At 46.2% G+C, this 22288-nt stretch overlaps 1 protein-coding gene across 1 annotated transcript; it reads right to left on the reverse strand.

Annotated features, from left to right (window-relative positions):
• Nucleotides 1–10468: 10468 nt before the first annotated feature.
• Nucleotides 10469–21967, reverse strand: LOC311121448 (UDP-glucuronosyltransferase 1A6-like; the record flags this gene model as incomplete). Its single annotated transcript, XM_084195940.1, has 7 exons — nucleotides 10469–10861; nucleotides 13696–13915; nucleotides 18397–18484; nucleotides 18904–19029; nucleotides 19278–19371; nucleotides 19482–19609; nucleotides 21749–21967. Coding segments are annotated over 7 exons (1149 nt in total), but the record flags the coding sequence as incomplete, so codon positions are not given.
• Between the last annotated feature and the right edge of the window lie 321 nt (nucleotides 21968–22288).

Consider the following 22288-nt stretch of genomic DNA (forward strand, 5'->3'; position numbering starts at 1 on the left):
TTAAGTACCTTGCTCAAGCGCACATCGACAGATTTTTCACCTAGTCGGCTCGGGGATTAGAACCAGCGACCTTTATCTTACTGGCACAATGCTCTTAACCACTAAGCTACCTCCCTGGTCTTTGGTTGAATCTACGTTTGAAATTCACTGCTCGACTGAGGGACCTTACAATGATTTGTATGTGACTTGTTAAGCAAATGTTTACTCCTGAACGTATTTAGGCTTATCACAAGTTGAATACCTATTGACTCAAGACATTTCAGCTTTTCATTTTTTAATTAATTTGTACAAATGTCTAAACATAATTCCACGTTGACATTATGGGGTGTTGTGTGTAGGCCAGTGACACAATCTCAATTGAATGAATTTCAAATTCGGGATGTAACAACAAAATGTGGAAAAAGTAGTGGTGTGAAGCTCAGTGGGTAGAGCATGGCGCTTGCAACGCCAGGGTTGTGGGTTCGTTTCCCACGGGGGGCCAGTATGAAAATGTATGCACTCACTAACTGTAAATCGCTCTGGATAAGAGCGTCTGCTAAATGACTAAAATGTAAATGTGAAACTTTCTGAAGGCTTTGTATACACTAGATTACTGATAGGGGGCGCTGTGTTGAAGCCACCGTGCCTTAATCTTGGCACTCACCAGTGGGGAAAAAATATTTTGGAAGCTATAGAAATGCATTTGTCTACATTCGTTTTTGACATTTATTCTATTACAGACATCTTAATGTATACTTTTAAATTATTATGTGAATATAATGTAAAAAAAAAAAAAGAACTAACATTTTCCTTCAAGTATAATTTTTGGAGATTACTAATATTACTGTCAACAACAGATCCGCAAGGTAGATGGATTATTTTAAATATGTTATTGGACCATAAACATATATGGCTCATTAACCTTTACGGACCAAATAATGATGATCCACACTTTGACAATATATATAATAAATGATCAACCCTGCAATCAATTCAAGACTCTATTATTATGGTGGGAGATTATAATACTGTTTTAAATACCTCAATGGACCGTAAAGGAAATCACACTACAAACAATCACCCTCATGCTCTTAAGGAAATCATGAATGTCATGGATACATTAGAACTAGTAGATATATGGAGGCTTAAATATCCTGATCTAGTGAGATATACATGGCGGAGACTCAATCAAGCTAGTCGTCTTGACTTCTTTCTTATGTCATTCTCGTTGGCACCAAGTGTTGTTAGGGGGCCGAATGCGGTGGGACCATCATTTAATTGCCATATACATTACTCTTACTGAATTTCCACGTGGGCGAGGATATTGGAAATTTAATCAAAGCCTATTGGATGATAACTTGTTTTTAACTAGGACAGAGGAATTTATAACTGATTTTTTCCGACATAACAATAATAATATAGGTACAGCAAATCCCCTTATTGTATGGGACACCGTTAAATGTGCCTTTAGAGGCCATGCAATTCAATACTCATCTCGAAAACAAAAGCAATTTAGGTCAAAAGAGTCCACACTAACAAAGGAAATAGAAGGTCTAACAGAACAGATAGATGGCAATAAAAACTGTAACATAGAGGCTCAGAATAAGTTAGAGGAAAAACTAAAAGAAATGGAAAAACTTATTCAAGAAAGATCAAGTGTAATATATTATCAAAATAAAGCAAACTGGATGGAATATGGGGAAAAATGCACCAAATTATTTTTAAATCTTCAACATAGAAATGCTACCAAAAAGAATTTACTGAAACTGGTTACAAATGACGGAGTCACCCATGATTCACCAAATTATATTTTGAAGGAGGAACCAAAGTACTTTAAGCATATGTTTTTGTTTCAGTCGCCTCCATCTCCTCTAACTGAAGCTAACTCAAGCACTCCTCCAGCATCTTTTCATTTGGTCTGCATCTCTCAAATGTTCTTCTTTGTGATCTAAACACCTCAAACTTCGATTCGTCTGTCCATAACACTTTTTTCCAATCTTCCTCTGTCCACTGTCTGTGTTCTTTTGCCCATCTTAATCTTTTCTTTTTATTGGCCAGTCTGAGATATGGCTTTTTCTTTGCAACTCTGCCTAGAAGGTCAGCATCCCGGAGTCGCCTCTTCACTGTTGACGTTGAGACTGGTGTTTTGTGGGTACTATTTAATGAAGCTGCCAGTTGAGGACCTGTGAGGCGCCTGTTTCTCAAACTAGACATTCTAATGTATTTGTCCTCTTGCTCAGTTGTGCACCGGGGCCTCCCACTCCTCTTTCTATTCTGGTTAGAGACAGTTTGCGCTGTTCTGTGAAGGGTGTAGTACACAGCGTTGTACGAGATCTTCAGTTTCTTGGCAATTTCTCGCATGGAATAGCCTTCATTTCTCAGAACAAGAATAGACTGAGGAGTTTCAGAAGAAAGTTATTTGTTTCTGGCCATTTTGAGCCTGTAATCGAACCCACAATTGCTGATGCTCCAGATACTCAACTAGTCTCAAGAAGGCCAGTTTCATTGCTTCTTTAATCAGCACAACAGTTTTCAGCTGTGCTAACATAATTGCAAAATGGTTTTCTAATGATCAATTTGCCTTTTAAAAATGATAAACTTGGATTAGCAAACACAACATGCCATTGGAACACAGGACTGACGGTTGCTGATAATGGGCCTCTGTACGCCTATGTAGATATTCCATAAAAAATCAGCCGTTTCCAGATACAGTGGGGAAAAAAAGTATTTAGTCAGCCACTAATTGTGCAAGTTCTCCCACTTAAAAAGATGAGAGAGTCCTGTAATTTTCATCATAGGTACATGTCAACTATGACAGACAAAATGAGAAAAAAAAATCAAGAAAATCACATTGTAGGATTTTTAATGAATTTATTTGCAAATTATGGTGGAAAATAAGTATTTGGTCAATAACAAAAGTTTCTCAATACTTTGTTATATACGCTTTGTTGGCAATGACACAGGTCAAACGTTTTCTGTAAGTCTTCACAAGGTTTTCACACACTGTTGCTGGTATTTTGGCCCATTCCTCCATGCAGATCTCCTCTAGAGCAGTGATGTTTTGGGGCTGTCGCTGGGCAACACAGACTTTCAACTCCCTCCAAAGATTTTCTATGGTGTTGAGATCTGGAGACTGGCTAGGCCACTCCAGGACCTTGAAATGCTTCTTACGAAGCCACTCCTTCGTTGCCCCGGCGGTGTGTTTGGGATCATTGTCATGCTGAAAGACCCAGCCACGTTTCATCTTCAATGCCCTTGCTGATGAAAGGAGGTTTTCACTCAAAATCTCACGATACATGGCCCCATTCATTCTTTCCTTTACACGGATCAGTCGTCCTGGTCCCTTTGCAGAAAAACAGCCCCAAAGCATGATGTTTCCACCCCCATGCTTCACAGTAGGTATGGTGTTCTTTGGATGCAACTCAGCATTCTTTGTCCTCCAAACACGACGAGTTGAGTTTTTACCAAAAAGTTATATTTTGGTTTCATCTGACCATATGACATTCTCCCAATCCTCTTCTGGATCATCCAAATGCACTCTAGCAAACTTCAGACGGGCCTGGACATGTACTGGCTTAAGCAGGGGGACACGTCTGGCACTGCAGGATTTGAGTCCCTGGCGGCGTAGTGTGTTACTGATGGTAGGCTTTGTTACTTTGGTCCCAGCTCTCTGCAGGTCATTCACTAGGTCCCCTTCCGTGTGGTTCTGGGATTTTTGCTCACCGTTCTTGTGATCATTTTGACCCCACAGGGTGAGATCTTGCGTGGAGCCCCAGATCGAGGGAGATTATCAGTGGTCTTGTATGTCTTCCATTTCCTAATAATTGCTCCCACAGTTGATTTCTTCAAACCAAGCTGCTTACCTATTGCAGATTCAGTCTTCCCAGCCTGGTGCAGGTCTACAATTTTGTTTCTGGTGTCCTTAGACAGCTCTTTGGTCTTGGCCATAGTGGAGTTTGGAGTGTGACTGTTTGAGGTTGTGAACAGGTGTCTTTTATACTGATAACAAGTTCAAACAGGTGCCATTAATACAGGTAACGAGTGGAGGACAGAGGAGCCTCTTAAAGAAGAAGTTACAGGTCTGTGAGAGCCAGAAATATTGCTTGTTTGTAGGTGACCGAATACTTATTTTCCACCATAATTTGCAAATAAATTCATTAAAAATCCTACAATGTGATTTTCTGGATTTTTTTTCTCAATTTGTCTGTCATAGTTGACGTGTACCTATGATGAAAATTACAGGCCTCGCTCATCTTTTTAAGTGGGAGAACTTGCACAATTGGTGGCTGACTAAATACTTTTTTCCCCCACTGTACAATAGCCATTTACAACATTAACAATGTCTACACTGTATTTCTGATCAATTTGATGTTATTTTAATGGGCAAAAAATTGCTTTTCTTTCGAAAACAAAGACATTTCTAAGTGACCCCAAACTTTTGAACGGTAGTGTATATATACAGTGGGGAAAAAAAGTATTTAGTCAGCCACCAATTGTGCAAGTTCTCCCACTTAAAAAGATGAGAGAGGCCTGTAATTTTCATCATAGGTACACGTCAACTATGACAGACAAAATTAGAAAAAAAATCCAGAAAATCACATTTCTGGATTTTTTTATTCTCAATTTGTTTGTCATAGTTGACGTGTACCGATGATGAAAATTACAGGCCTCTCTCATCTTTTTAAGTGGGAGAACTTGCACAATTGATAGGCTACAGCGCCGGAGAAGATGGCTGCCGTTTTACAGCCCTCTAACCAATTGTACTATTATGTGTGTTTTTCCGCGTAATTTGTAATTTATTTTGTACATAATGTTTCTGCCATCGTCTCTTATAACCAAAGAGAGCTTCTGGATATCAGGACAGCGATTACTCACCTCGCATTGGACGAAGATTTTTTCTTCAACGAGGCGTTCGCGAAGGATTTCCTACGGACACCCGACAAGGCCCAGATCCCCGTCATTCGCGTGAGGAAGAGACGGAGATATCGTGGACGCAGATCCGGGTGCCTTGTAAGGATCCGACGGCGAGCGAGTAAACTGCCTCTCCCATCAATCCTATTAGCCAACGTTCAATCTTTTGAGAATAAAATTGACGATTTAAGATTACGGTTATCCTACCAACGGGACATTAAAAACTGTAATATCTTATGTTTCACGGAGTCGTGGCTGAACGACAACAATGATAACATTCAGCTAGCAGGCTATACGCTACATCGACAGGACAGAACGGCAGACTCCGGTAAGACAAGGGGCGGCGGTCTCTGTATATTTGTAAACAACAGCTGGTGCACAAAATCAAATACTAAGGAAGTCTCGAGGTTTTGCTCGCCTGAGGTAGAGTATCTTATGATAAGCTGTAGACCACACTATTTACCAAGAGAGTTTTCATCTATATTTTTCATAGCTGTCTATTTACCACCACAAACCAATGCTGGCATTAAGATTGCACTGAATGAGTTGTACAAGGCCATTAATCAACAGGAAAACGCTCATCCAGATGCAGCGCTCCTAGTAGCCGGGGACTTTAATGCAGGGAAACTTAAATCCGTTCTACCTAATTTCTACCAGCATGTTAAATGTGCAACCAGAGGGAAAAAAACTCTAGACCACCTTTACTCCACACACAGAGACGCATACAAAGCTCTCCCTCGCCCTCCATTTGGCAAATCTGACCATAACTCTATCCTCCTGATTCCTGCTTATAAGCAAAAACTGAAGCAGGAAGCACCAGTGATTCGGTTAATAAAAAAGTGGTCAGATGACGCAGATGCTAAGCTACAGGACTGTTTTGCTAGCACAGACTGGAACATGTTCCGGGATTCTTCAGACAGCATTGAGGAGTACACCACATCAGTCACTGGCTTCATCAATAAGTGCATCGATGATGTCGTCCCCACAGTGACCGTACGTACATACCCCAACCAGAAGCCATGGATTACAGGAAACATCCGCACTGAGCTAAAGGGTAGAGCTGCCGCTTTCAAGGAACGGGACTCTAACCCGGACGCTTATAAGAAATCCCGCTATGACCTCCGACGAACCATCAAACAGGCAAAGAGTCAATACAGGTCTAAGATTGAATCATACTACACTGGCTCTGACGCTCGTCAGATGTGGCAGGGCTTGAAAACTATTACAGACTACAAAGGGAAGCACAGCCGCGAGCTGCCCAGTGACACAAGCCTACCAGACGAGCTAAACCACTTCTATGCTCGCTTCGAGGCAAGCAACACTGAAGCATGCATGAGAGCACCAGCTGTTCCGGACGACTATGTGATCACGCTCTCCGTAGCCGATGTGAGTAAGACTTTTAAGCAGGTCAACATTCACAAGGCCGCAGGGCCAGACGGATTACCAGGACGTGTACTCCGAGCATGTGCTGACCAACTGGCAAGTGTCTTCACTGACATTTTCAACATGTCCCTGACTGAGTCTGTAATACCAACATGTTTCAAGCAGACCACCATAGTCCCCGTGCCCAAGAACTCTAAGATAACCTGCCTAAATGACTACCGACCCGTAGCACTGACGTCTGTAGCCATGAAGTGCTTTGAAAGACTGGTCATGGCTCACATCAACAGCATAATCCCAGAAACCCTAGACCCACTCCAATTTGCATACCGCCCCAACAGATCCACAGATGATGCAATCTCTATCGCACTCCACACTGCCCTTTCCCACCTGGACAAGAGGAACACCTACGTGAGAATGCTGTTCATTGACTACAGCTCAGCATTCAACACCATAGTGCCCTCTAAGCTCATCACTAAGCTAAGGATCCTGGGACTAAACACCTCCCTCTGCAACTGGATCCTGGACTTCCTGACGGGCCGCCCCCAGGTGGTAAGGGTAGGTAACAACACATCTGCCACACTGATCCTCAACACGGGGGCCCCTCAGGGGTGCGTGCTCAGTCCCCTCCTGTAGTCTCTGTTCACCCATGACTGCATGGCCAGGCACGACTCCAACACCATCATTAAGTTTGCCGACGACACAACAGTGGTAGGCCTGATCACCGACAACGATGAGACAGCCTATAGGGAGGAGGTCAGAGATCTGGCCGTGTGGTGCCAGGACAACAACCTCTCCCTCAACGTGACCAAGACAAAGGAGATGATTGTGGACTACAGGAAAAAAAAGAGGACTGAGCACGCCCCCATTCTCATCGACGGGGCTGTAGTGGAACAGGTTGAGAGCTTCAAGTTCCTTGGTGTCCACATCACCAACGAACTATCATGGTCCAAACACACCAAGACAGTCGTGAAGAGGGCACGACAAAGCCTATTCCCCCTCAGGAGACTAAAAAGATTTGGCATGGGTCCTCAGATCCTCAAAAAATTCTACAGCTGCACCATCGAGAGCATCCTGACTGGTTGCATCACCGCCTGGTATGGCAACTGCTTGGCCTCTGACCGCAAGGCACTACAGAGGGTAGTGCGTACGGCCCAGTACATCACTGGGGCAAAGCTCCCTGCCATCCAGGACCTCTATACCAGGCGGTGTCAGAGGAAGGCCCTCAAAATTGTCAAAGACTCCAGCCACCCTAGTCATAGACTGTTCTCTCTGCTACCGCACGGCAAGCGGTACCGGAGTGCCAAGTCTAGGTCCAAAAGACTTCTCAACAGCTTCTACCCCCAAGCCATAAGACTCCTGAACAGCTAATCATGGCTACCCAGACTATTTGCACTGCCCCCCCACCCCATCCTTTTTACGCTGCTGCTACTCTGTTAAGTAAGTACTTATGCATAGTCACTTTAACTCTACCCACATGTACATATTACCTCAACTACCTCAACTAGCCGGTGCCCCCGCACATTGACTCTGCAACGGTACCCCCCTGTATATATAGCCTCCCTACTGTCACTTTATTTTACTTCTGCTCTTTTTTTCTCAACACTTTTTTTGTTGTTGTTTTATTCTTACTTTTTTTGTTTAAAATAAATGCACTGTTGGTTAAGGGCTGTAAGTAAGCATTTCACTGTAATGTCTGCACCTGTTGTATTCGGCGCATGTGACCAATAAAATTTGATTTGACTAAATACTTTTTTTCCCCACTGTATGACAGACAAAATGAGAAAAAGAAATCCAGAAAATCACATTGTACGATTTTTAATGAATGTATTTGCAAATTATGGTGTAAAATAAGTATACGACAGCTGTTTGAACTTGTTATCAGTATAAAAGACACCTGTCCACAACCTCAAACAGTCACACTCCAAACTCCACTATGGCCAAGACCAAATAGCTGTCAAAGGACACCAGAAACAAAATTGTAGACCTGCACCAGGCTGCACCAGTTTACATACACTCAATTAGTATTTGGTAGCATTGCCTTTAAATTGTTTAACTTGGGTCAACATTTCGGGTAGCCTTCCTCAAGCTTCCCACAATAAGTTGGGTGAATTATGGCCCATTCCTCCTGACAGAGCTGGTGTAACTGAGTCAGGTTTGTAGGCCTCCTTGCTCGCACACGCTTTTTCAGTTCTGCCCACAAATGTTCTATAGGATTGAGGTCAGGACTTTGTGATGGCCACTCCAATACCTTGACTTTGTTGTCCTTAAGCCATTTTGCCACAACTTTGGAAGTATGCTTGGGGTCATTGTCCATTTGGAAGACACATTTGCGACCAAGCTTTAACTTCCTGACTGATGTCTTGAGATGTTGCTTCAATATATCCACATAATTTTCCTTCCTCATGATGCCATCTATTTTGTGAAGTGCACCAGTCCCTCCTGCAGCAAAGCACCCCCACAGCATGATGCTGCCACCCCCGTGCTTCACGGTTTGGATGGTGTTCTTCGGCTTGCAAGCAACCCCCTTTTTCCTCCAAACATAACGATGGTCATTATGGCCAAACAGTTCTATTTTTGTTTCATCAGACCAGAGGACATTTCCCCAAAAAGTAAGATCTTTGTCCCCATGTGCAGTTGCAAACCATAGTCTGGCTTTTTTATGGCGGTTTTGGAGCAGTGGCTTCTTCCTTGCTGAGCGGCCTTTCAGGTTATGTCGATATATGACTTGTTTTACTGTGGATATAGATACTTTTGTACTTGTTTCCTCCAGCATCTTCACAAGGTCCTTTGCTGTTGTTCTGGGATTTATTTGCACTTTTCGCACCAAAGTACGTTCATCTCTAGGAGACAGAACACGTCTCCTTCCTGAGCGGTATGACAGCTGCGTGATCCCATGGTGTTTATACTTGCATACTATTGTTTGTACAGATGAACGTGGTACCTTCAGGCGTTTAGAAATTGCTCCCAAGGATGAACCAGGTCTACAATTTTTTTCTGAGGTCTTGGCTGATTTCTTTTGATTTTCCCATGATTTCAAGCAAAGAGGCACTGAGTTTGAAGGTAGGCCTTGAAATACATCCACAGGTACACCTCTAATTGACTCAAATGATGTCAATTAGCCTATCAGAAGCTTCTAAAGCCATTACATAATTTTCTGGAATTTTCCAACCTGTTTAAAGGCACAGTCAACTTAGTGTATGTAAACTTCTGACCCACTGAAATTGTGATACAGTGAAAAAATCTGTCTGTAAACAATTGTTGGAAAAATTACTTGTATCATGCACAAAGTAGATGTCCTAACCAACTTGCCAAAACTATAGTTTGTTAATAAGAAATTTGTGGAGTGGTTGAAAAGGAGTTTTAATGACTCCAATCTAAATGTAAACTTCCGACTTCAACTGTATGTCTTCACCAGTGGATCCAGGTGACCAGGACTGGCCCTCGTTATCTGATATATTTTGTACATAATCACAGTAATTTACAGAACTTTCTCGATTTGGTAAAACGTGCATTTTATAAATATCCTTGCTTCGCCATTGTTTACAGATGGCTCGCTGCACTCCCCCCTCCCTCTCCCCTCCCTCTCCCCCCTCCTCTCCCCCCTCCCTCTCCCCTCCCCCCTCCCTCTCCCCCCCTCCCCCCCTCCCTCTCCCCCCTCCCTCTCCCCCCCTCCCCCCCTCCCTCCCTCTCCCCCCCTCCCTCTCCCCCCTCCCTCTCCCTCCCTCTCCCCCCCTCCCTCTCCCCCCTCCCCTCCCTCTCCCCCCCTCCCTCTCCCCCCCTCCCTCTCCCCCCTCCCCCCTCCCTCCCTCTCCCCCCCTCCCTCTCCCTCCCTCCCTCTCCCTCCCTCTCCCCCCCTCCCTCTCCCTCCCTCTCCCCCCCTCCCTCTCCCTCTCCCCCCCTCCCTCTCCCTCCCTCTCTCTCCCCCCCCTCCCTCCCTCCCTCCCTCTCCCTCCCTCTCCCCCCCTCCCTCTCCCCCCTCCCTCTCCCTCCCTCTCCCCCCCTCCCTCCCTCTCCCTCCCTCTCCCTCCCTCCCTCTCCCCCCCTCCCTCTCCCTCCCTCCCCCCCCCCCCCTCTCCCTCTCCCTCCCTCTCCCCCCTCCCTTTCCGCTTGGTTGGTTCCCTTATCCTCAGATGGAGAGAATCTGTTGCCGTTTCAGTTTTACTGGTGGTGGAACAGAACAGGTGGGATGGCTGGGCGTCTTCCAGGCGTTTATTAGGAAAAGCTGGTATACACAATTCTAATACCCAACATTTTAGGAAAATTTGAAAATAAATGTGGATATATGTTGTTGCCTCTTGGCTCCGCCCCTACTGGTCAGTCCTGCTTCGTCTTCCTGGTTGTGAACCTCCGCACGCACAGCGACAAGCACTTCAACGTCACCATGACAACGGCCATTGCCACAACGATCAACAGGCCAATCACATCCAGGCTGTGGTACTGGAACCAGTTGAGGTCTTGGGCGGCGGCTCTCAAGTGGCCCGCCCCTTTGTGGCGCATCACAAACTCTGTCCAATAGACAGAGAGCTCCAGGGGGTCCACTGGGTGGTCCTTGTGAATGGCTGAGAGCTTCAGCACACTGGACTTATACCTGCAGAGAGACACACCATGACCCGATTACCAACCGGGCCCCCAGGAGCCCCGACCTCCAGAGGGCTCCCAGGAGCCCCGACCTCCAGAGGGCTCCCAGGAGCCCCGACCTCCAGAGGGCCCCCAGGAGCCCCGACCTCCAGAGGGCTCCCAGGAGCCCCGACCGCACAGCTAGCCACTGCGCCAACTTGGGAGGTTACATATTTTGCAGGTGCAGCGAAATGTTTGTGTTTCTAGCTCCTACAGTGCAGTAATACCTAACAATACACAGAAATCCAAAACATTTAAATAAAGGAATTAAGAAATTAAGGACGAGCAATGTCAGAGTCCGGAATATAAATATATATGTATATGAGGGTGTGTATAGACAGGACGGACACTATATGAATAGAAAAGGTGTGTACAGCAGTAGTTATATAGGATGAACCATGACTAGAATACAGTATATACATATGAAGTGGACAGCAGTAGTTATATAGGATGAACCATGACTAGAATACAGTATATACATATGAAGTGGACAGCAGTAGTTATATAGGATGAACCATGACTAGAATACAGTATATACATATGAAGAGGACAGCAGTAGTTATATAGGATGAACCATGACTAGAATACAGTATATACATTGAACAACAATATAAACACAACATGTAAAGTGTTGGTCCCATGTTTCATGAGCTGAAATAAAAGATCTCAGAAATGTTCCATTCGCACAAAAAGCTTATTTCCATTCGCACAAAAAGCTTATTACTTTTGGCGCACACATTTGTTTACATCCCTGTCAGTGAGCATTTCTCCTTTGCCAAGATAATCCATCCAACTGACAAGTGTAGCATATCAAGAAACTGATTACCATGATCATTACACAGGTGCACCTTGTGCTGGGGACAATAAAAGGCCACTCTAAAATGTGCAGTTTTGTCACACAACACGCCACAGATGTCTCACGTTTTGAGGGAACGTGCAATTGGCATGCTGACTGCAGGAATGTCCACCAGAGCTGTTGCCAGAGAATTTAATGTTAATTTCTCTACCGTAAGCCGCCTCCAATGTCATTTTAGAAAATTTGGCAGTACATCCAGCCAGCCTCACAACCGCTGACCACGTGTATGGCGTCGTGTGGGAGAGCGGTTTGCTGATGTCAACATTGTGAACAGAGTGCCCCATGGTGGCGGTGGGGTTATAGTATTGGCAGGCATAAGCTACGGACAACGAAAACAATTGCATTTTATCGATGGCAATTTGAATGCACAGAGATACCGTGACGAGATCCTGAGGTCCATTGTCGTGCCATTCATCCGCCACCATCACCTCATGTTTCAGCATGATAATGCACGGCCCCATGTCGCAAGGATCTTTTCACAATTCCTGGAAGCTGAAAATGTCCAAGTTCTTCCATGGCCTGCATACTCACCAGATATGTCACCCATTGAGCATGTTTGGGATGCTCTGGATCGATGTGTACGACAGCGTGTTCCCGCCAATATCCAGCAACTTCACACAGCCATTGAAGAGGAGTGGGAAAACATTCGACACGCCACAACTGCCTGATCAACTCTATGTGAAGGTGATGTGTCGCGCTGCAAGAGGCAAATGGTGGCCACACCAGATACTGACTGGTTTTCTGATCCACGCCCCTACCTTTTTTAAAAAAGGTATCTGTGACCAACGGATGCATATCTGTATTCCCAGTCATGTGAAATCTATAGATTAGGGCTTAATGGATTTATTTCAATTGACTGATTTCCTTATATGAACTGTAACTCTTTGATTGTTGTATGTTGCGTTTATATTTTGGTTCAGTATAGACATATGAAGTGGGTGAACATTATTAAAGTGACCAGTGTTCCATGTCTGTGTACATAGGGGAGCAGCTTCTAAGGTGCAGGGTTGTGTAACCGGGTGGTAGCCGGGTGGTAGCCGGGTGGTAGCCGGGTGGTAGCTGGGTGGTAGCTGGGTGGTAGCCGGGTGGTAGCTGGGTGGTAGCTGGGTGGTAGCTGGGTGGTAGCCGGGTGGTAGCCGGGTGGTAGCCGGGTGGTAGCTGGGTGGTAGCCGGGTGGTAGCCGGGTGGTAGCCGGGTGGTAGCCGGGTGGTAGCCGGGTGGTAGCTGGGTGGTAGCCGGGTGGTAGCTGGGTGGTAGCCGGGTGGTAGCTGGGTAGTAGCCGGGTGGTAGCTGGGTGGTAGCTGGGTGGTAGCCGGGTGGTAGCCGGCTAGTGACAGTGACTAAGTTCTGGGCAGGGTACTGGGTGGAGGCCAGCTAGTGATGGCTGTTTAACAGTCGGATGGCCTGGAGATAGAAGCTGTTTTTCAGTCTCTTGGTCCCAGCTTTGATGCACCTGTACTGTCTCCTCCTTCAAGATGGTAGCGGGGTGAACAGGCCATGGCTCGGGTGGTTGATGTCCTTGATGATCTTTTTTGGCCTTCCTGTGACATTGGGTGCTGTATGTGTCCTGGAGGGCTGGTAGTTTGCCCCCGGTGATGCGTTGGGCAGACCACACCACCCTCTGGAGAGCCCTGCGTTTGCGGACGGTGCAGTTGCCGTACCAGGCGGTGATACAGCCCGACAGGATGCTCTCAATGGTGCATCTGTAGAGGTTTGTGAGGGTCTTAGGGGACAAGCTGAATTTCTTCAGCCCCCCTGAGGTTGAAGAGGCGCAGTTTGCCTTCTTCACCACACTGTCTGTATGGATGGACTATAGAACATGGCAAAATTGCAGGAGATTTGCTTTAAAACTGAAACATTCTTAGCTGGAATTGAACCCACACTGGGCTGGTGTAGCAAGCACCATGCACTACCAACTGAGCCACACAGGACCACACTGACCGTCTCACCTGGGGTTGTTGACAACATTGTCCAGCGCCTGTAGCAGTGTTTCCACGGTGACATGCTTAATATCCAGGACCACGCCCACTCCCTTACTAGCCAATCGCTGAGCGTTGTCAGGCTGGTCGCCGAACAGCGGCAGCATCACCATGGGAACGGCGTGACACACCCCCTCGTACAGACCATGGGTCCCGCTGTGGGTCAGGAAGGCGCGTGCACCACGGTGAGCTAACACACACAGACACGATCAGACAGATTAGACAGACAGATTAGACAGACAGATTAGACAGACAGATTAGACAGACAGATTAGACAGACAGATTAGACAGACAGATTAGACAGACAGATTAGACAGACAGATTAGACAGATCAGACACACAAACAGATTAAACAGACACATAGACATAGATATCCTTGTCTGTACATAATGCCCTGAATCTTTTATACAACGCCCGGAAATCTGCCCCTTTTATTCTCTGTACCCAACGCACTAGAAGACCAGTTCTTAAAGCCTTTAGCCGTATCCTTATTCTAGTCCTCCTCTGTTCCTCTGGTAATGTAGAGGCTAACACAGGCCCTGCAGGCCCCAGTATCACTCCTACTCCCCAGGAGCTATCATTTGTTGACTTCTGTAACCGTAAAAGCCTTGGTTTTCTGCACGTTAACATCAGAAGTCTACTTCCTAAGTTTGAGTTATTCACTGCGTTAGCACACTCCGCCAACCCTGATGTTCTAGCAGTGTCTGAATCTTGGCTTAGGAAGACCACCAAAAACTCTGACATTTCCATCCCCAACAACAACATTTTCCATCTCGATAGAACTGCCAAAGGGGGTGGGGTTGCAATCTACTGTAGAGATAGCCTGCAGAGCTCTATCGTACTATCCAGGTCTGTGCCCAAACAGTTTGAGCTTCTACTTCTAAAAATCCACCTTTCCAGAAATAAGTCTCTCACTGTTGCCGCTTGCTACAGACCCCCCTCAGCCCCCATCTGTGCCCTGGACACCATATGTGTATTGATTGCCCCCCATTTATCCTCAGAGTTCGTACTGCTTGGTGACCTAAATTGGGATATGCTTAACACCCCGGCCATCCTACAATCCAAACTAGATGCCCTCAATCTCACACAAATTATCAACGAACCTACCAGGTACAACCCTAAATCCGTAAACATGGGTACCCTCATAGATATCATCCTGACTAACTTACCCTCTAAATACACCTCCACTGTCTTCAACCAGGATCTCAGCGATCACTGCCTTATTGCCTGCGTCCGTAACGGGTCCGCGGTCAAACGACCACCCCTCATCACTGTCAAACGCTCCCTAAAACACTTCAGTGAGCAGGCCTTTCTAATTGACCTGGCCCGGGTATCCTGGATGGATATAGATCTCATTCCGTCAGTAGAGGATGCCTGGTTGTTCATTAAAAGTAATTTCCACTCAATCTTAAATAAACATGCCCCATTCAAAAAATACAGAACTAAGAACAGATATAGCCCCTGGTTCTCCTCAGACTTGACTGCCCTTGACCAGCACAAAAACATCCTGTGGCATACTGCATTAGCATCAAATAGCCCCCGCGATATGCAACTTTTTAGGGAAGTCAGGAACCAATATACACAAGCAGTTAGGAAAGCAAAGGCTAGCTTTTTCAAACAGAAATTTGCATCCTGTAGCACTAACTCCAAAAAGTTTTGGGACACTGTAAAGTCCATGGAGAATAAGAGCACCTCCTCCCAGCTGCCCACTGCACTGAGGCTAGGAAACACTGTCACCACCGATAAATCTACAATAATCGAGAATTTCAACAAGCATTTTGCTACGGCTATCCATGCTTTCCACCTGGCTACCACTACCCCGGCCACCAGCTCTGCACCCTCCGCTGCAACTTGCCCATGCCCCCCCCGCTTCTCCTTCACACAAATTCAGACAGCTGATGGTTCTGAAAGAGCTGCAAAATCTGGACCCCTACAAATCAGCTGGGCTAGACAATCTGGACCTTTTCTTTCTAAAACTAGCCGCCGAAATTGTCGCAACCCCTATTACTAGCCTGTTCAACCTCTCTTTTGTAACGTCTGAGATCCCCAGAGATTGGAAAGCTGCCGCGGTCATCCCCCTCTTCAAAGGGGGTGACACTCTAGATCCAAACTGTTACAGACCTATATCCATCCTGCCCTGCCTTTCGAACGTTTTTGAAAGCCAAGTTAACAAACAGATCACCGACCATTTCGAATCCCACCGTACCTTCTCCGCTATGCAATCCGGTTTCCGAGCTGGTCATGGGTGCACCTCACGCTCAAGGTCCTAAACGATATTATAACCGCGATTGATAATAGACAGTACTGTGCAGCCGTCTTCATCGACTTGGCCAAGGCTTTCGACTCTGTCAACCACCGCATTCTTATTGGCAGACTAAATAGCCTTGGTTTCTCAAATGACTGCCTCGCCTGGTTCACCAACTACTTCTCAGATAGAGTTCAATGTGTGAAATCGGAGGGCCTGTTGTCTGGACCTATGGCAGTCTCTATGGGGGTGCCACAGGGTTCAAAACTCGGGCCAACTCTTTTCTCTGTGTATATCAATGATGTCGCTCTTGCTGCTGGTGACTCTCAGATCCACCTCTACGCAGACGACACCATTTTGTATACATCTGGCCCTTCATTGGACACTGTGTTAACAAACCTCCAAACGAGCTTCAATGCCATACAACACTCCTTCAGTAGCCTCCAACTGCTCTTAAACACTAGTAAAACTAAATGCATGCTCTTCAATCGAACGCTGCTGGCACCCGCCCACCCGACTAGAATCACTACTCTCGACGGGTCTGACCTAGAGTATGTGGACAACTACAAATATCTAGGTGTCTGGTTAGACTGTAAACTCTCCTTCCAGACTCACATTAAGAATCTCCAATCCAAAGTTAAATCTAGAATCGGCTTCCTATTTCGCAACAAAGCCTCCTTCACTCATGCTGCCAAACATGCCCTCGTAAAACTGACTATCCTACCGATCCTTGACTTCGGCGATGTCATTTACAAAATAGCCTCCAACACTCTACTCAGCAAATTGGATGTAGTCTATCACAGTGCCATCCGTTTTGTCACCAAAGCCCCATATACTACCCACCACTGTGACCTGTACGCTCTTGTTGGCTGGTCCTCACTACATATTCGTCGCCAAACCCACTGGCTCCAGGTCATTTATAAATCACTGCTAGGCAAATCCCCTCCTTATCTTAGCTCATTGGTCACCATAGCAACACCCACCCGTAGTATGCGCTCCAGCAGGTATATCTCACTGGTCATCCCCAAAGCCAACACCTCCTTTGGCCGCCATTCCTTCCAGTTCTCTGCTGCCAATGACTGGAACAAATTGCAAAAATCTCTGAAGCTGGAGACTCTTATCTCCCTCACTAACTTTAAGCATCAGTTGTCAGAGCAGCTTACCGATCACTGCACCTGTACACAGCCCATCTGAAATTAGCCCATCCAACTACCTCATCCCCATATTGTTATTTATTTTGCTCTTTTGCACCCCAGTATCTCTATTTGCACATCATCTTTTGCACATCTATCATTCCAGTGTTAATACTAATTGTAATTATTTTGCACTATGGCCTATTTATTGCCTTACCTCCATAACTTTCTACATTTGAACACACTGTATATATCTTTTATATTTTCTGTTGTATTTTTGACTGTACGTTTTGTTTACCCCATATGTAACTCTGTGTTGTTGTTGTTTTTATCGCACTGCTTTGCTTTATCTTGGCCAGGTCGCAGTTGTAAATGAGAACTTGTTCTCAACTGGCTTACCTGGTTAAATAAAGGTGAAATAAAAAAATAAAAAGACAGACCAGACATATCAGACTGACAGTACTGTACTCAGTTTTGGATAAAAGCATCTGGGTCGTTCTACCAATTCGGTTGCTTTTGAGAAGTGTATCTTTGATTTAATCTCATTTTAACATTCTGTGATAAAGAGCACATGTCCAAGTTCATGAAAAACGAGTTTTCCATCTCAAGGTTAAATAAAAAAAAGTGACTATAGTAAGTGCCAAAGAAAGCTTTTTATTTTGTGATTTCCAGTTGGTAGTTACAGTCTTGGACAAGGACATCCCAACCGGCCAAACTCTCCCCTAACCTGGTCGAATTGTGCACTGCCTCATGGGTCTCCCGGTCGCGGCCGGCTGCGACACAGCTTGGGATCGAACCCGGGTCTGTAGTGACGTCTCAAGCACTGTGATGCAGTGCCTTAGACCGCTGCGCCACTTGGGAGGCCCAAGTGCCAAATAAAGTTACAGGGTTGACGATTTCATCTTAAATCAGCCATAAATCCCCTTGTGCCAGGGGGAATAGAAGCAACCACGCCAGCCCAGGACCTCCACATCCAGCTTCTTCACCTGCGGGATCATCTGATCCCAGCCACACGGACTGCTGATGAAACTGAGTATTTCTGTCTGTAATAAAGCCCTTTGGTGGGGAAAAACCTCATTCTGATTGGCTGGGCCTGGCTCCCCAGTGAGTGGACCTATGCCCTCCCAGGCCCACCCATGGCTGAGCCCCTGCCCAGTCATGTGAAATCCATAGATTATTGCCTAATTAATTTATTTCAATTCACTGATTTCCTTATATGAACTGTAACTCAGTAAAATCTTTGAAATTGTTGAATGTTGCGTTTATATTTTTGTTCAGTACAGATCTACGTACCCAGCAGGTCATTCTGAGGAAGCCACTTCATCATCTTCACGTTGTCTGGGACATTACCAGGAACAGGTCCAGTGTACCGCCACAGGACCTACACACACACGCGCACGCGCACACAAACACACAAACACACACACGCGCGCACACAAACACACACACACACACACACGCGCGCACACACACACACACACGCGCGCACACAAACACACACACACGCGCGCACACACAAACACACAAACACACACACGCGCACGCGCACACGCGCACACAAACACACAAACACACACACGCGCGCACACAAACACACACACACGCGCGCGCACACACACACACACACGCGCGCACACAAACACACACACACACACACGCGCGCGCGCACACGCACGCACACAAACACACACACACACACGCGCACACAAACACACGCACACACGCACGCGCACACACGCACACGTTAGTTCATGGTAGCTTTGTGTGTGGGTCTGTCTAATAGTGTCTGTCTGCGTTTACCTTCTGTGGTATGAGGGTGAAGGCCCGTAGGAAGACTTGAGTGATGTCTTCTGGTAGAGACGACACCATGGAGCCCAGAGAGAACACTATGAAGCCATGATCCCCTGAAACCCACTGCTCCAGCTCCTACACACACAAAAGCACGCACAGTTAATAGTGCAGATTGAATTAGGCGACACCAAGAGCATTACAATAGCATTTAGGACAAAAACACAGAGTGCTGAAGAACGGTTAGAAGGTGGGTGTTACGATCGGTGGCGATCCAACATGTAGAATCATCAGGAAATACCAACGTTCTGGTCAATGGCTTTTAACCCTTCGTCAGCGCGGTATTTTTGACCAACCAACCAACCAACACACACAAACACACCCACCTGTGCCAGCGGGTTCCTGATGTGGCAGTTGATCCCTCCCACCAGCACCATATTAGGCATGAGGGGGCGGGGAAACTCCAACGTAAAGTCATACCTTACATTAACAACAAAATGTAATGTTAGAGAGTGTGTGTGTGTGAGTGTGTGTGTGTGTGTCTGTGTGTGTGTGTGTGAGTGTGTGTGCAGGGGGAACTGCAGTCGTACCTTAGCAACCAGAGGGCGGTGTCTGCCAGCACCTCAGCCACACCCACATCCTCTCCCAGGAAGCGATTGGCCAGCTGGTCGAAGCGCCAGTACAGCAGTCGGCATAGCAACGGCTCCACCAGACTCACCTACAGAACCAGAGGAAGAAGGCGTGTGGTTTGATTATCAGTTATCCTTTATACAGTCTGGTTTATACACCAGAAGTGAATGGTTATCTGTAGGAGGAATGTATATCGTGGAGGTAATTAAGCTTGGACTGTACTGAGTAAAGGAAAGGTTGCAGTCACTGATAAGGGGTGGAAAGCTGTGGATTAGTGAGGAATGGAGGGCCGAGGTCAGGTCAGTTCACAGTAAGGGAGAAGGAACAGTTTATTGCCTGCATCACTTAACTTCCTGCCTAGCAATAAACATGTCATGTTTAGAGGGAAGTTGGAGGACATACATCTGTGCTGGTTGGAACATGTCTTTTGTCTGTGCAGCTGTCTGACTCAGTGGTTTGAGCTTTAATAAGTGTCCGTTTCACCCTGTTATTTGGAACCTAACAGTGTGAATGAGTGTGGGTACATGAGTCCATGTATGTGTTTATACAGTGGGGAAAAAAAGTATTTAGTCAGCCACCAATTGTGCAAGTTCTCCCACTTAAAAAGATGAGAGAGGCCTGTAATTTTCATCATAGGTACACGTCAACTATGACAGACAAATTGAGAAAGAAAAATCCAGAAAATCCCATTGTAGGATTTTTAATGAATTTATTTGCAAATTATGGTGGAAAATAAGTATTTGGTCACCTACAAACAAGCAAGATTTCTGGCTCTCACAGACCTGTAACTTCTTCTTTAAGAGGCTCCTCTGTCCTCCACTCGTTACCTGTATTAATGGCACCTGTTTGAACTTGTTATCAGTATAAAAGACACCTGTCCACAACCTCAAACAGTCACACTCCAAACTCCACAATGGCCAAGACCAAAGAGCTGTCAAAGGACACCAAAAACAAAATTGTAGACCTGCACCAGGCTGGGAAGACTGAATCTGCAATAGGTAAGCAGCTTGGTTTGAAGAAATCAACTGTGGGAGCAATTATTAGGAAATGGAAGACATACAAGACCACTGATAATCTCCCTCGATCTGGGGCTCCACGCAAGATCTCACCCTGTGGGGTCAAAATGATCACAAGAACGGTGAGCAAAAATCCCAGAACCACACGGGGGGACCTAGTGAATGACCTGCAGAGAGCTGGGACCAAAGTAACAAAGCCTACCATCAGTAACACACTACGCTGCCAGGGACTCAAATCCTGCAGTGCCAGACGTGTCCCCCTGCTTAAGCCAGTACATGTCCAGGCCCGTCTGAAGTGCATTTGGATGATCCAGAAGAGGATTGGGAGAATGTCATATGGTCAGATGAAACCAAAATATAACTTTTTGGTAAAAACTCAACTCGTCATGTTTGGAGGACAAAGAATGCTGAGTTGCATCCAAAGAACACCATACCTACTGTGAAGCATGGGGTTGGAAACATCATGCTTTGGGGCTGTTTTTCTGCAAAGGGACCAGGACGACTGATCCGTGTAAAGGAAAGAATGAATGGGGCCATGTATCGTGAGATTTTGAGTGAAACCCTCCTTCCATCAGCAAGGGCATTGAAGATGAAACGTGGCTGGGTCTTTCAGCATGACAATGATCCCAAACACACCGCCCGGGCAACGAAGGAGTGGCTTCGTAAGAAGCATTTCAAGGTCCTGGAGTGGCCTACCCAGTCTCCAGATCTCAACCCCATAGAAAATCTTTGGAGGGAGTTGAAAGTCTGTGTTGCCCAGCGACAGCCCCAAAACATCACTGCTCTAGAGGAGATCTGCATGGAGGAATGGGCCAAAATACCAGCAACAGTGTGTGAAAACCTTTTGAAGACTTACAGAAAACGTTTGACCTGTGTCATTGCCAACAAAGGGTATATAACAAAGTATTGAGAAACTTTTGTTATTGACCAAATACTTATTTTCCACCATCATATGCCAATAAATTCATTAAAAATCCTACAATGTGATTTTCTGGAATTTTTTTTCTCATTTTGTCTGTCATAGTTGACGTGTACCTATGATGAAAATTACAGGCCTCTCTCATCTTTTTAAGTGGGAGAACTTGCACAATTGGTGGCTGACTAAATACTTTTTTTCCCCACTGTACGTGTGTGTACGGTTGTGTCGTGTGTGTGTGTGTGTGTGTGCATGCATGTGCAGTGTGTGTATGCGGTTACGTGTGTGTTCTCACCAGTACATTGCCCACTCTCTGTGGAAAGCTCATGCTGTGTGTGTATCGAGTGAAGAAGCGTGGAACGTAAGATGGAGGAGAGGGGCAGGCGGCTGCGGCCAGGTCCAGACCACAGGGGATCCCTCTGAGCAGACACACAGACGGGACGCCCAAACGCCTGGCTATCAGACTGCCTGTAGGGACCAGAGGGTCGGTCAACACCGCATCAAAACCCTGGAGAGGAGGGATGGATGGAGAGAGGGGGGAGAGGAGAGAGGGATTAGAGAGGGGGGAGAGAGGAGAGAGGGGGGAGGTGAGAGAGAGGACAGAGGAGAGAGGAAAGAGAGGAGAGAGAGAGGAGAGAGGGGGAGAGAGGAGAGCGGGGGAGAGGAGAGAGAGAGGAGAGAGGGGGGAGAGAGGAGAGCGGGGGAGAGGAGAGAGGGATTAGAGAGGGGGGAGAGAGGAGAGAGGGGGGAGAGATGAGAGAGGGGAGAGAGAGGAGAGAGGGGGAGAGATGAGAGGGGATAGAGAGGAGAGAGGGGGAGAGATGAGAGAGGGGAG

This window comes from Coregonus lavaretus (genome assembly GCF_964263955.1).
Source record: "Coregonus lavaretus genome assembly, contig: HAP1_SCAFFOLD_694, whole genome shotgun sequence".
Lineage (NCBI taxonomy): Eukaryota > Metazoa > Chordata > Actinopteri > Salmoniformes > Salmonidae > Coregonus > Coregonus lavaretus.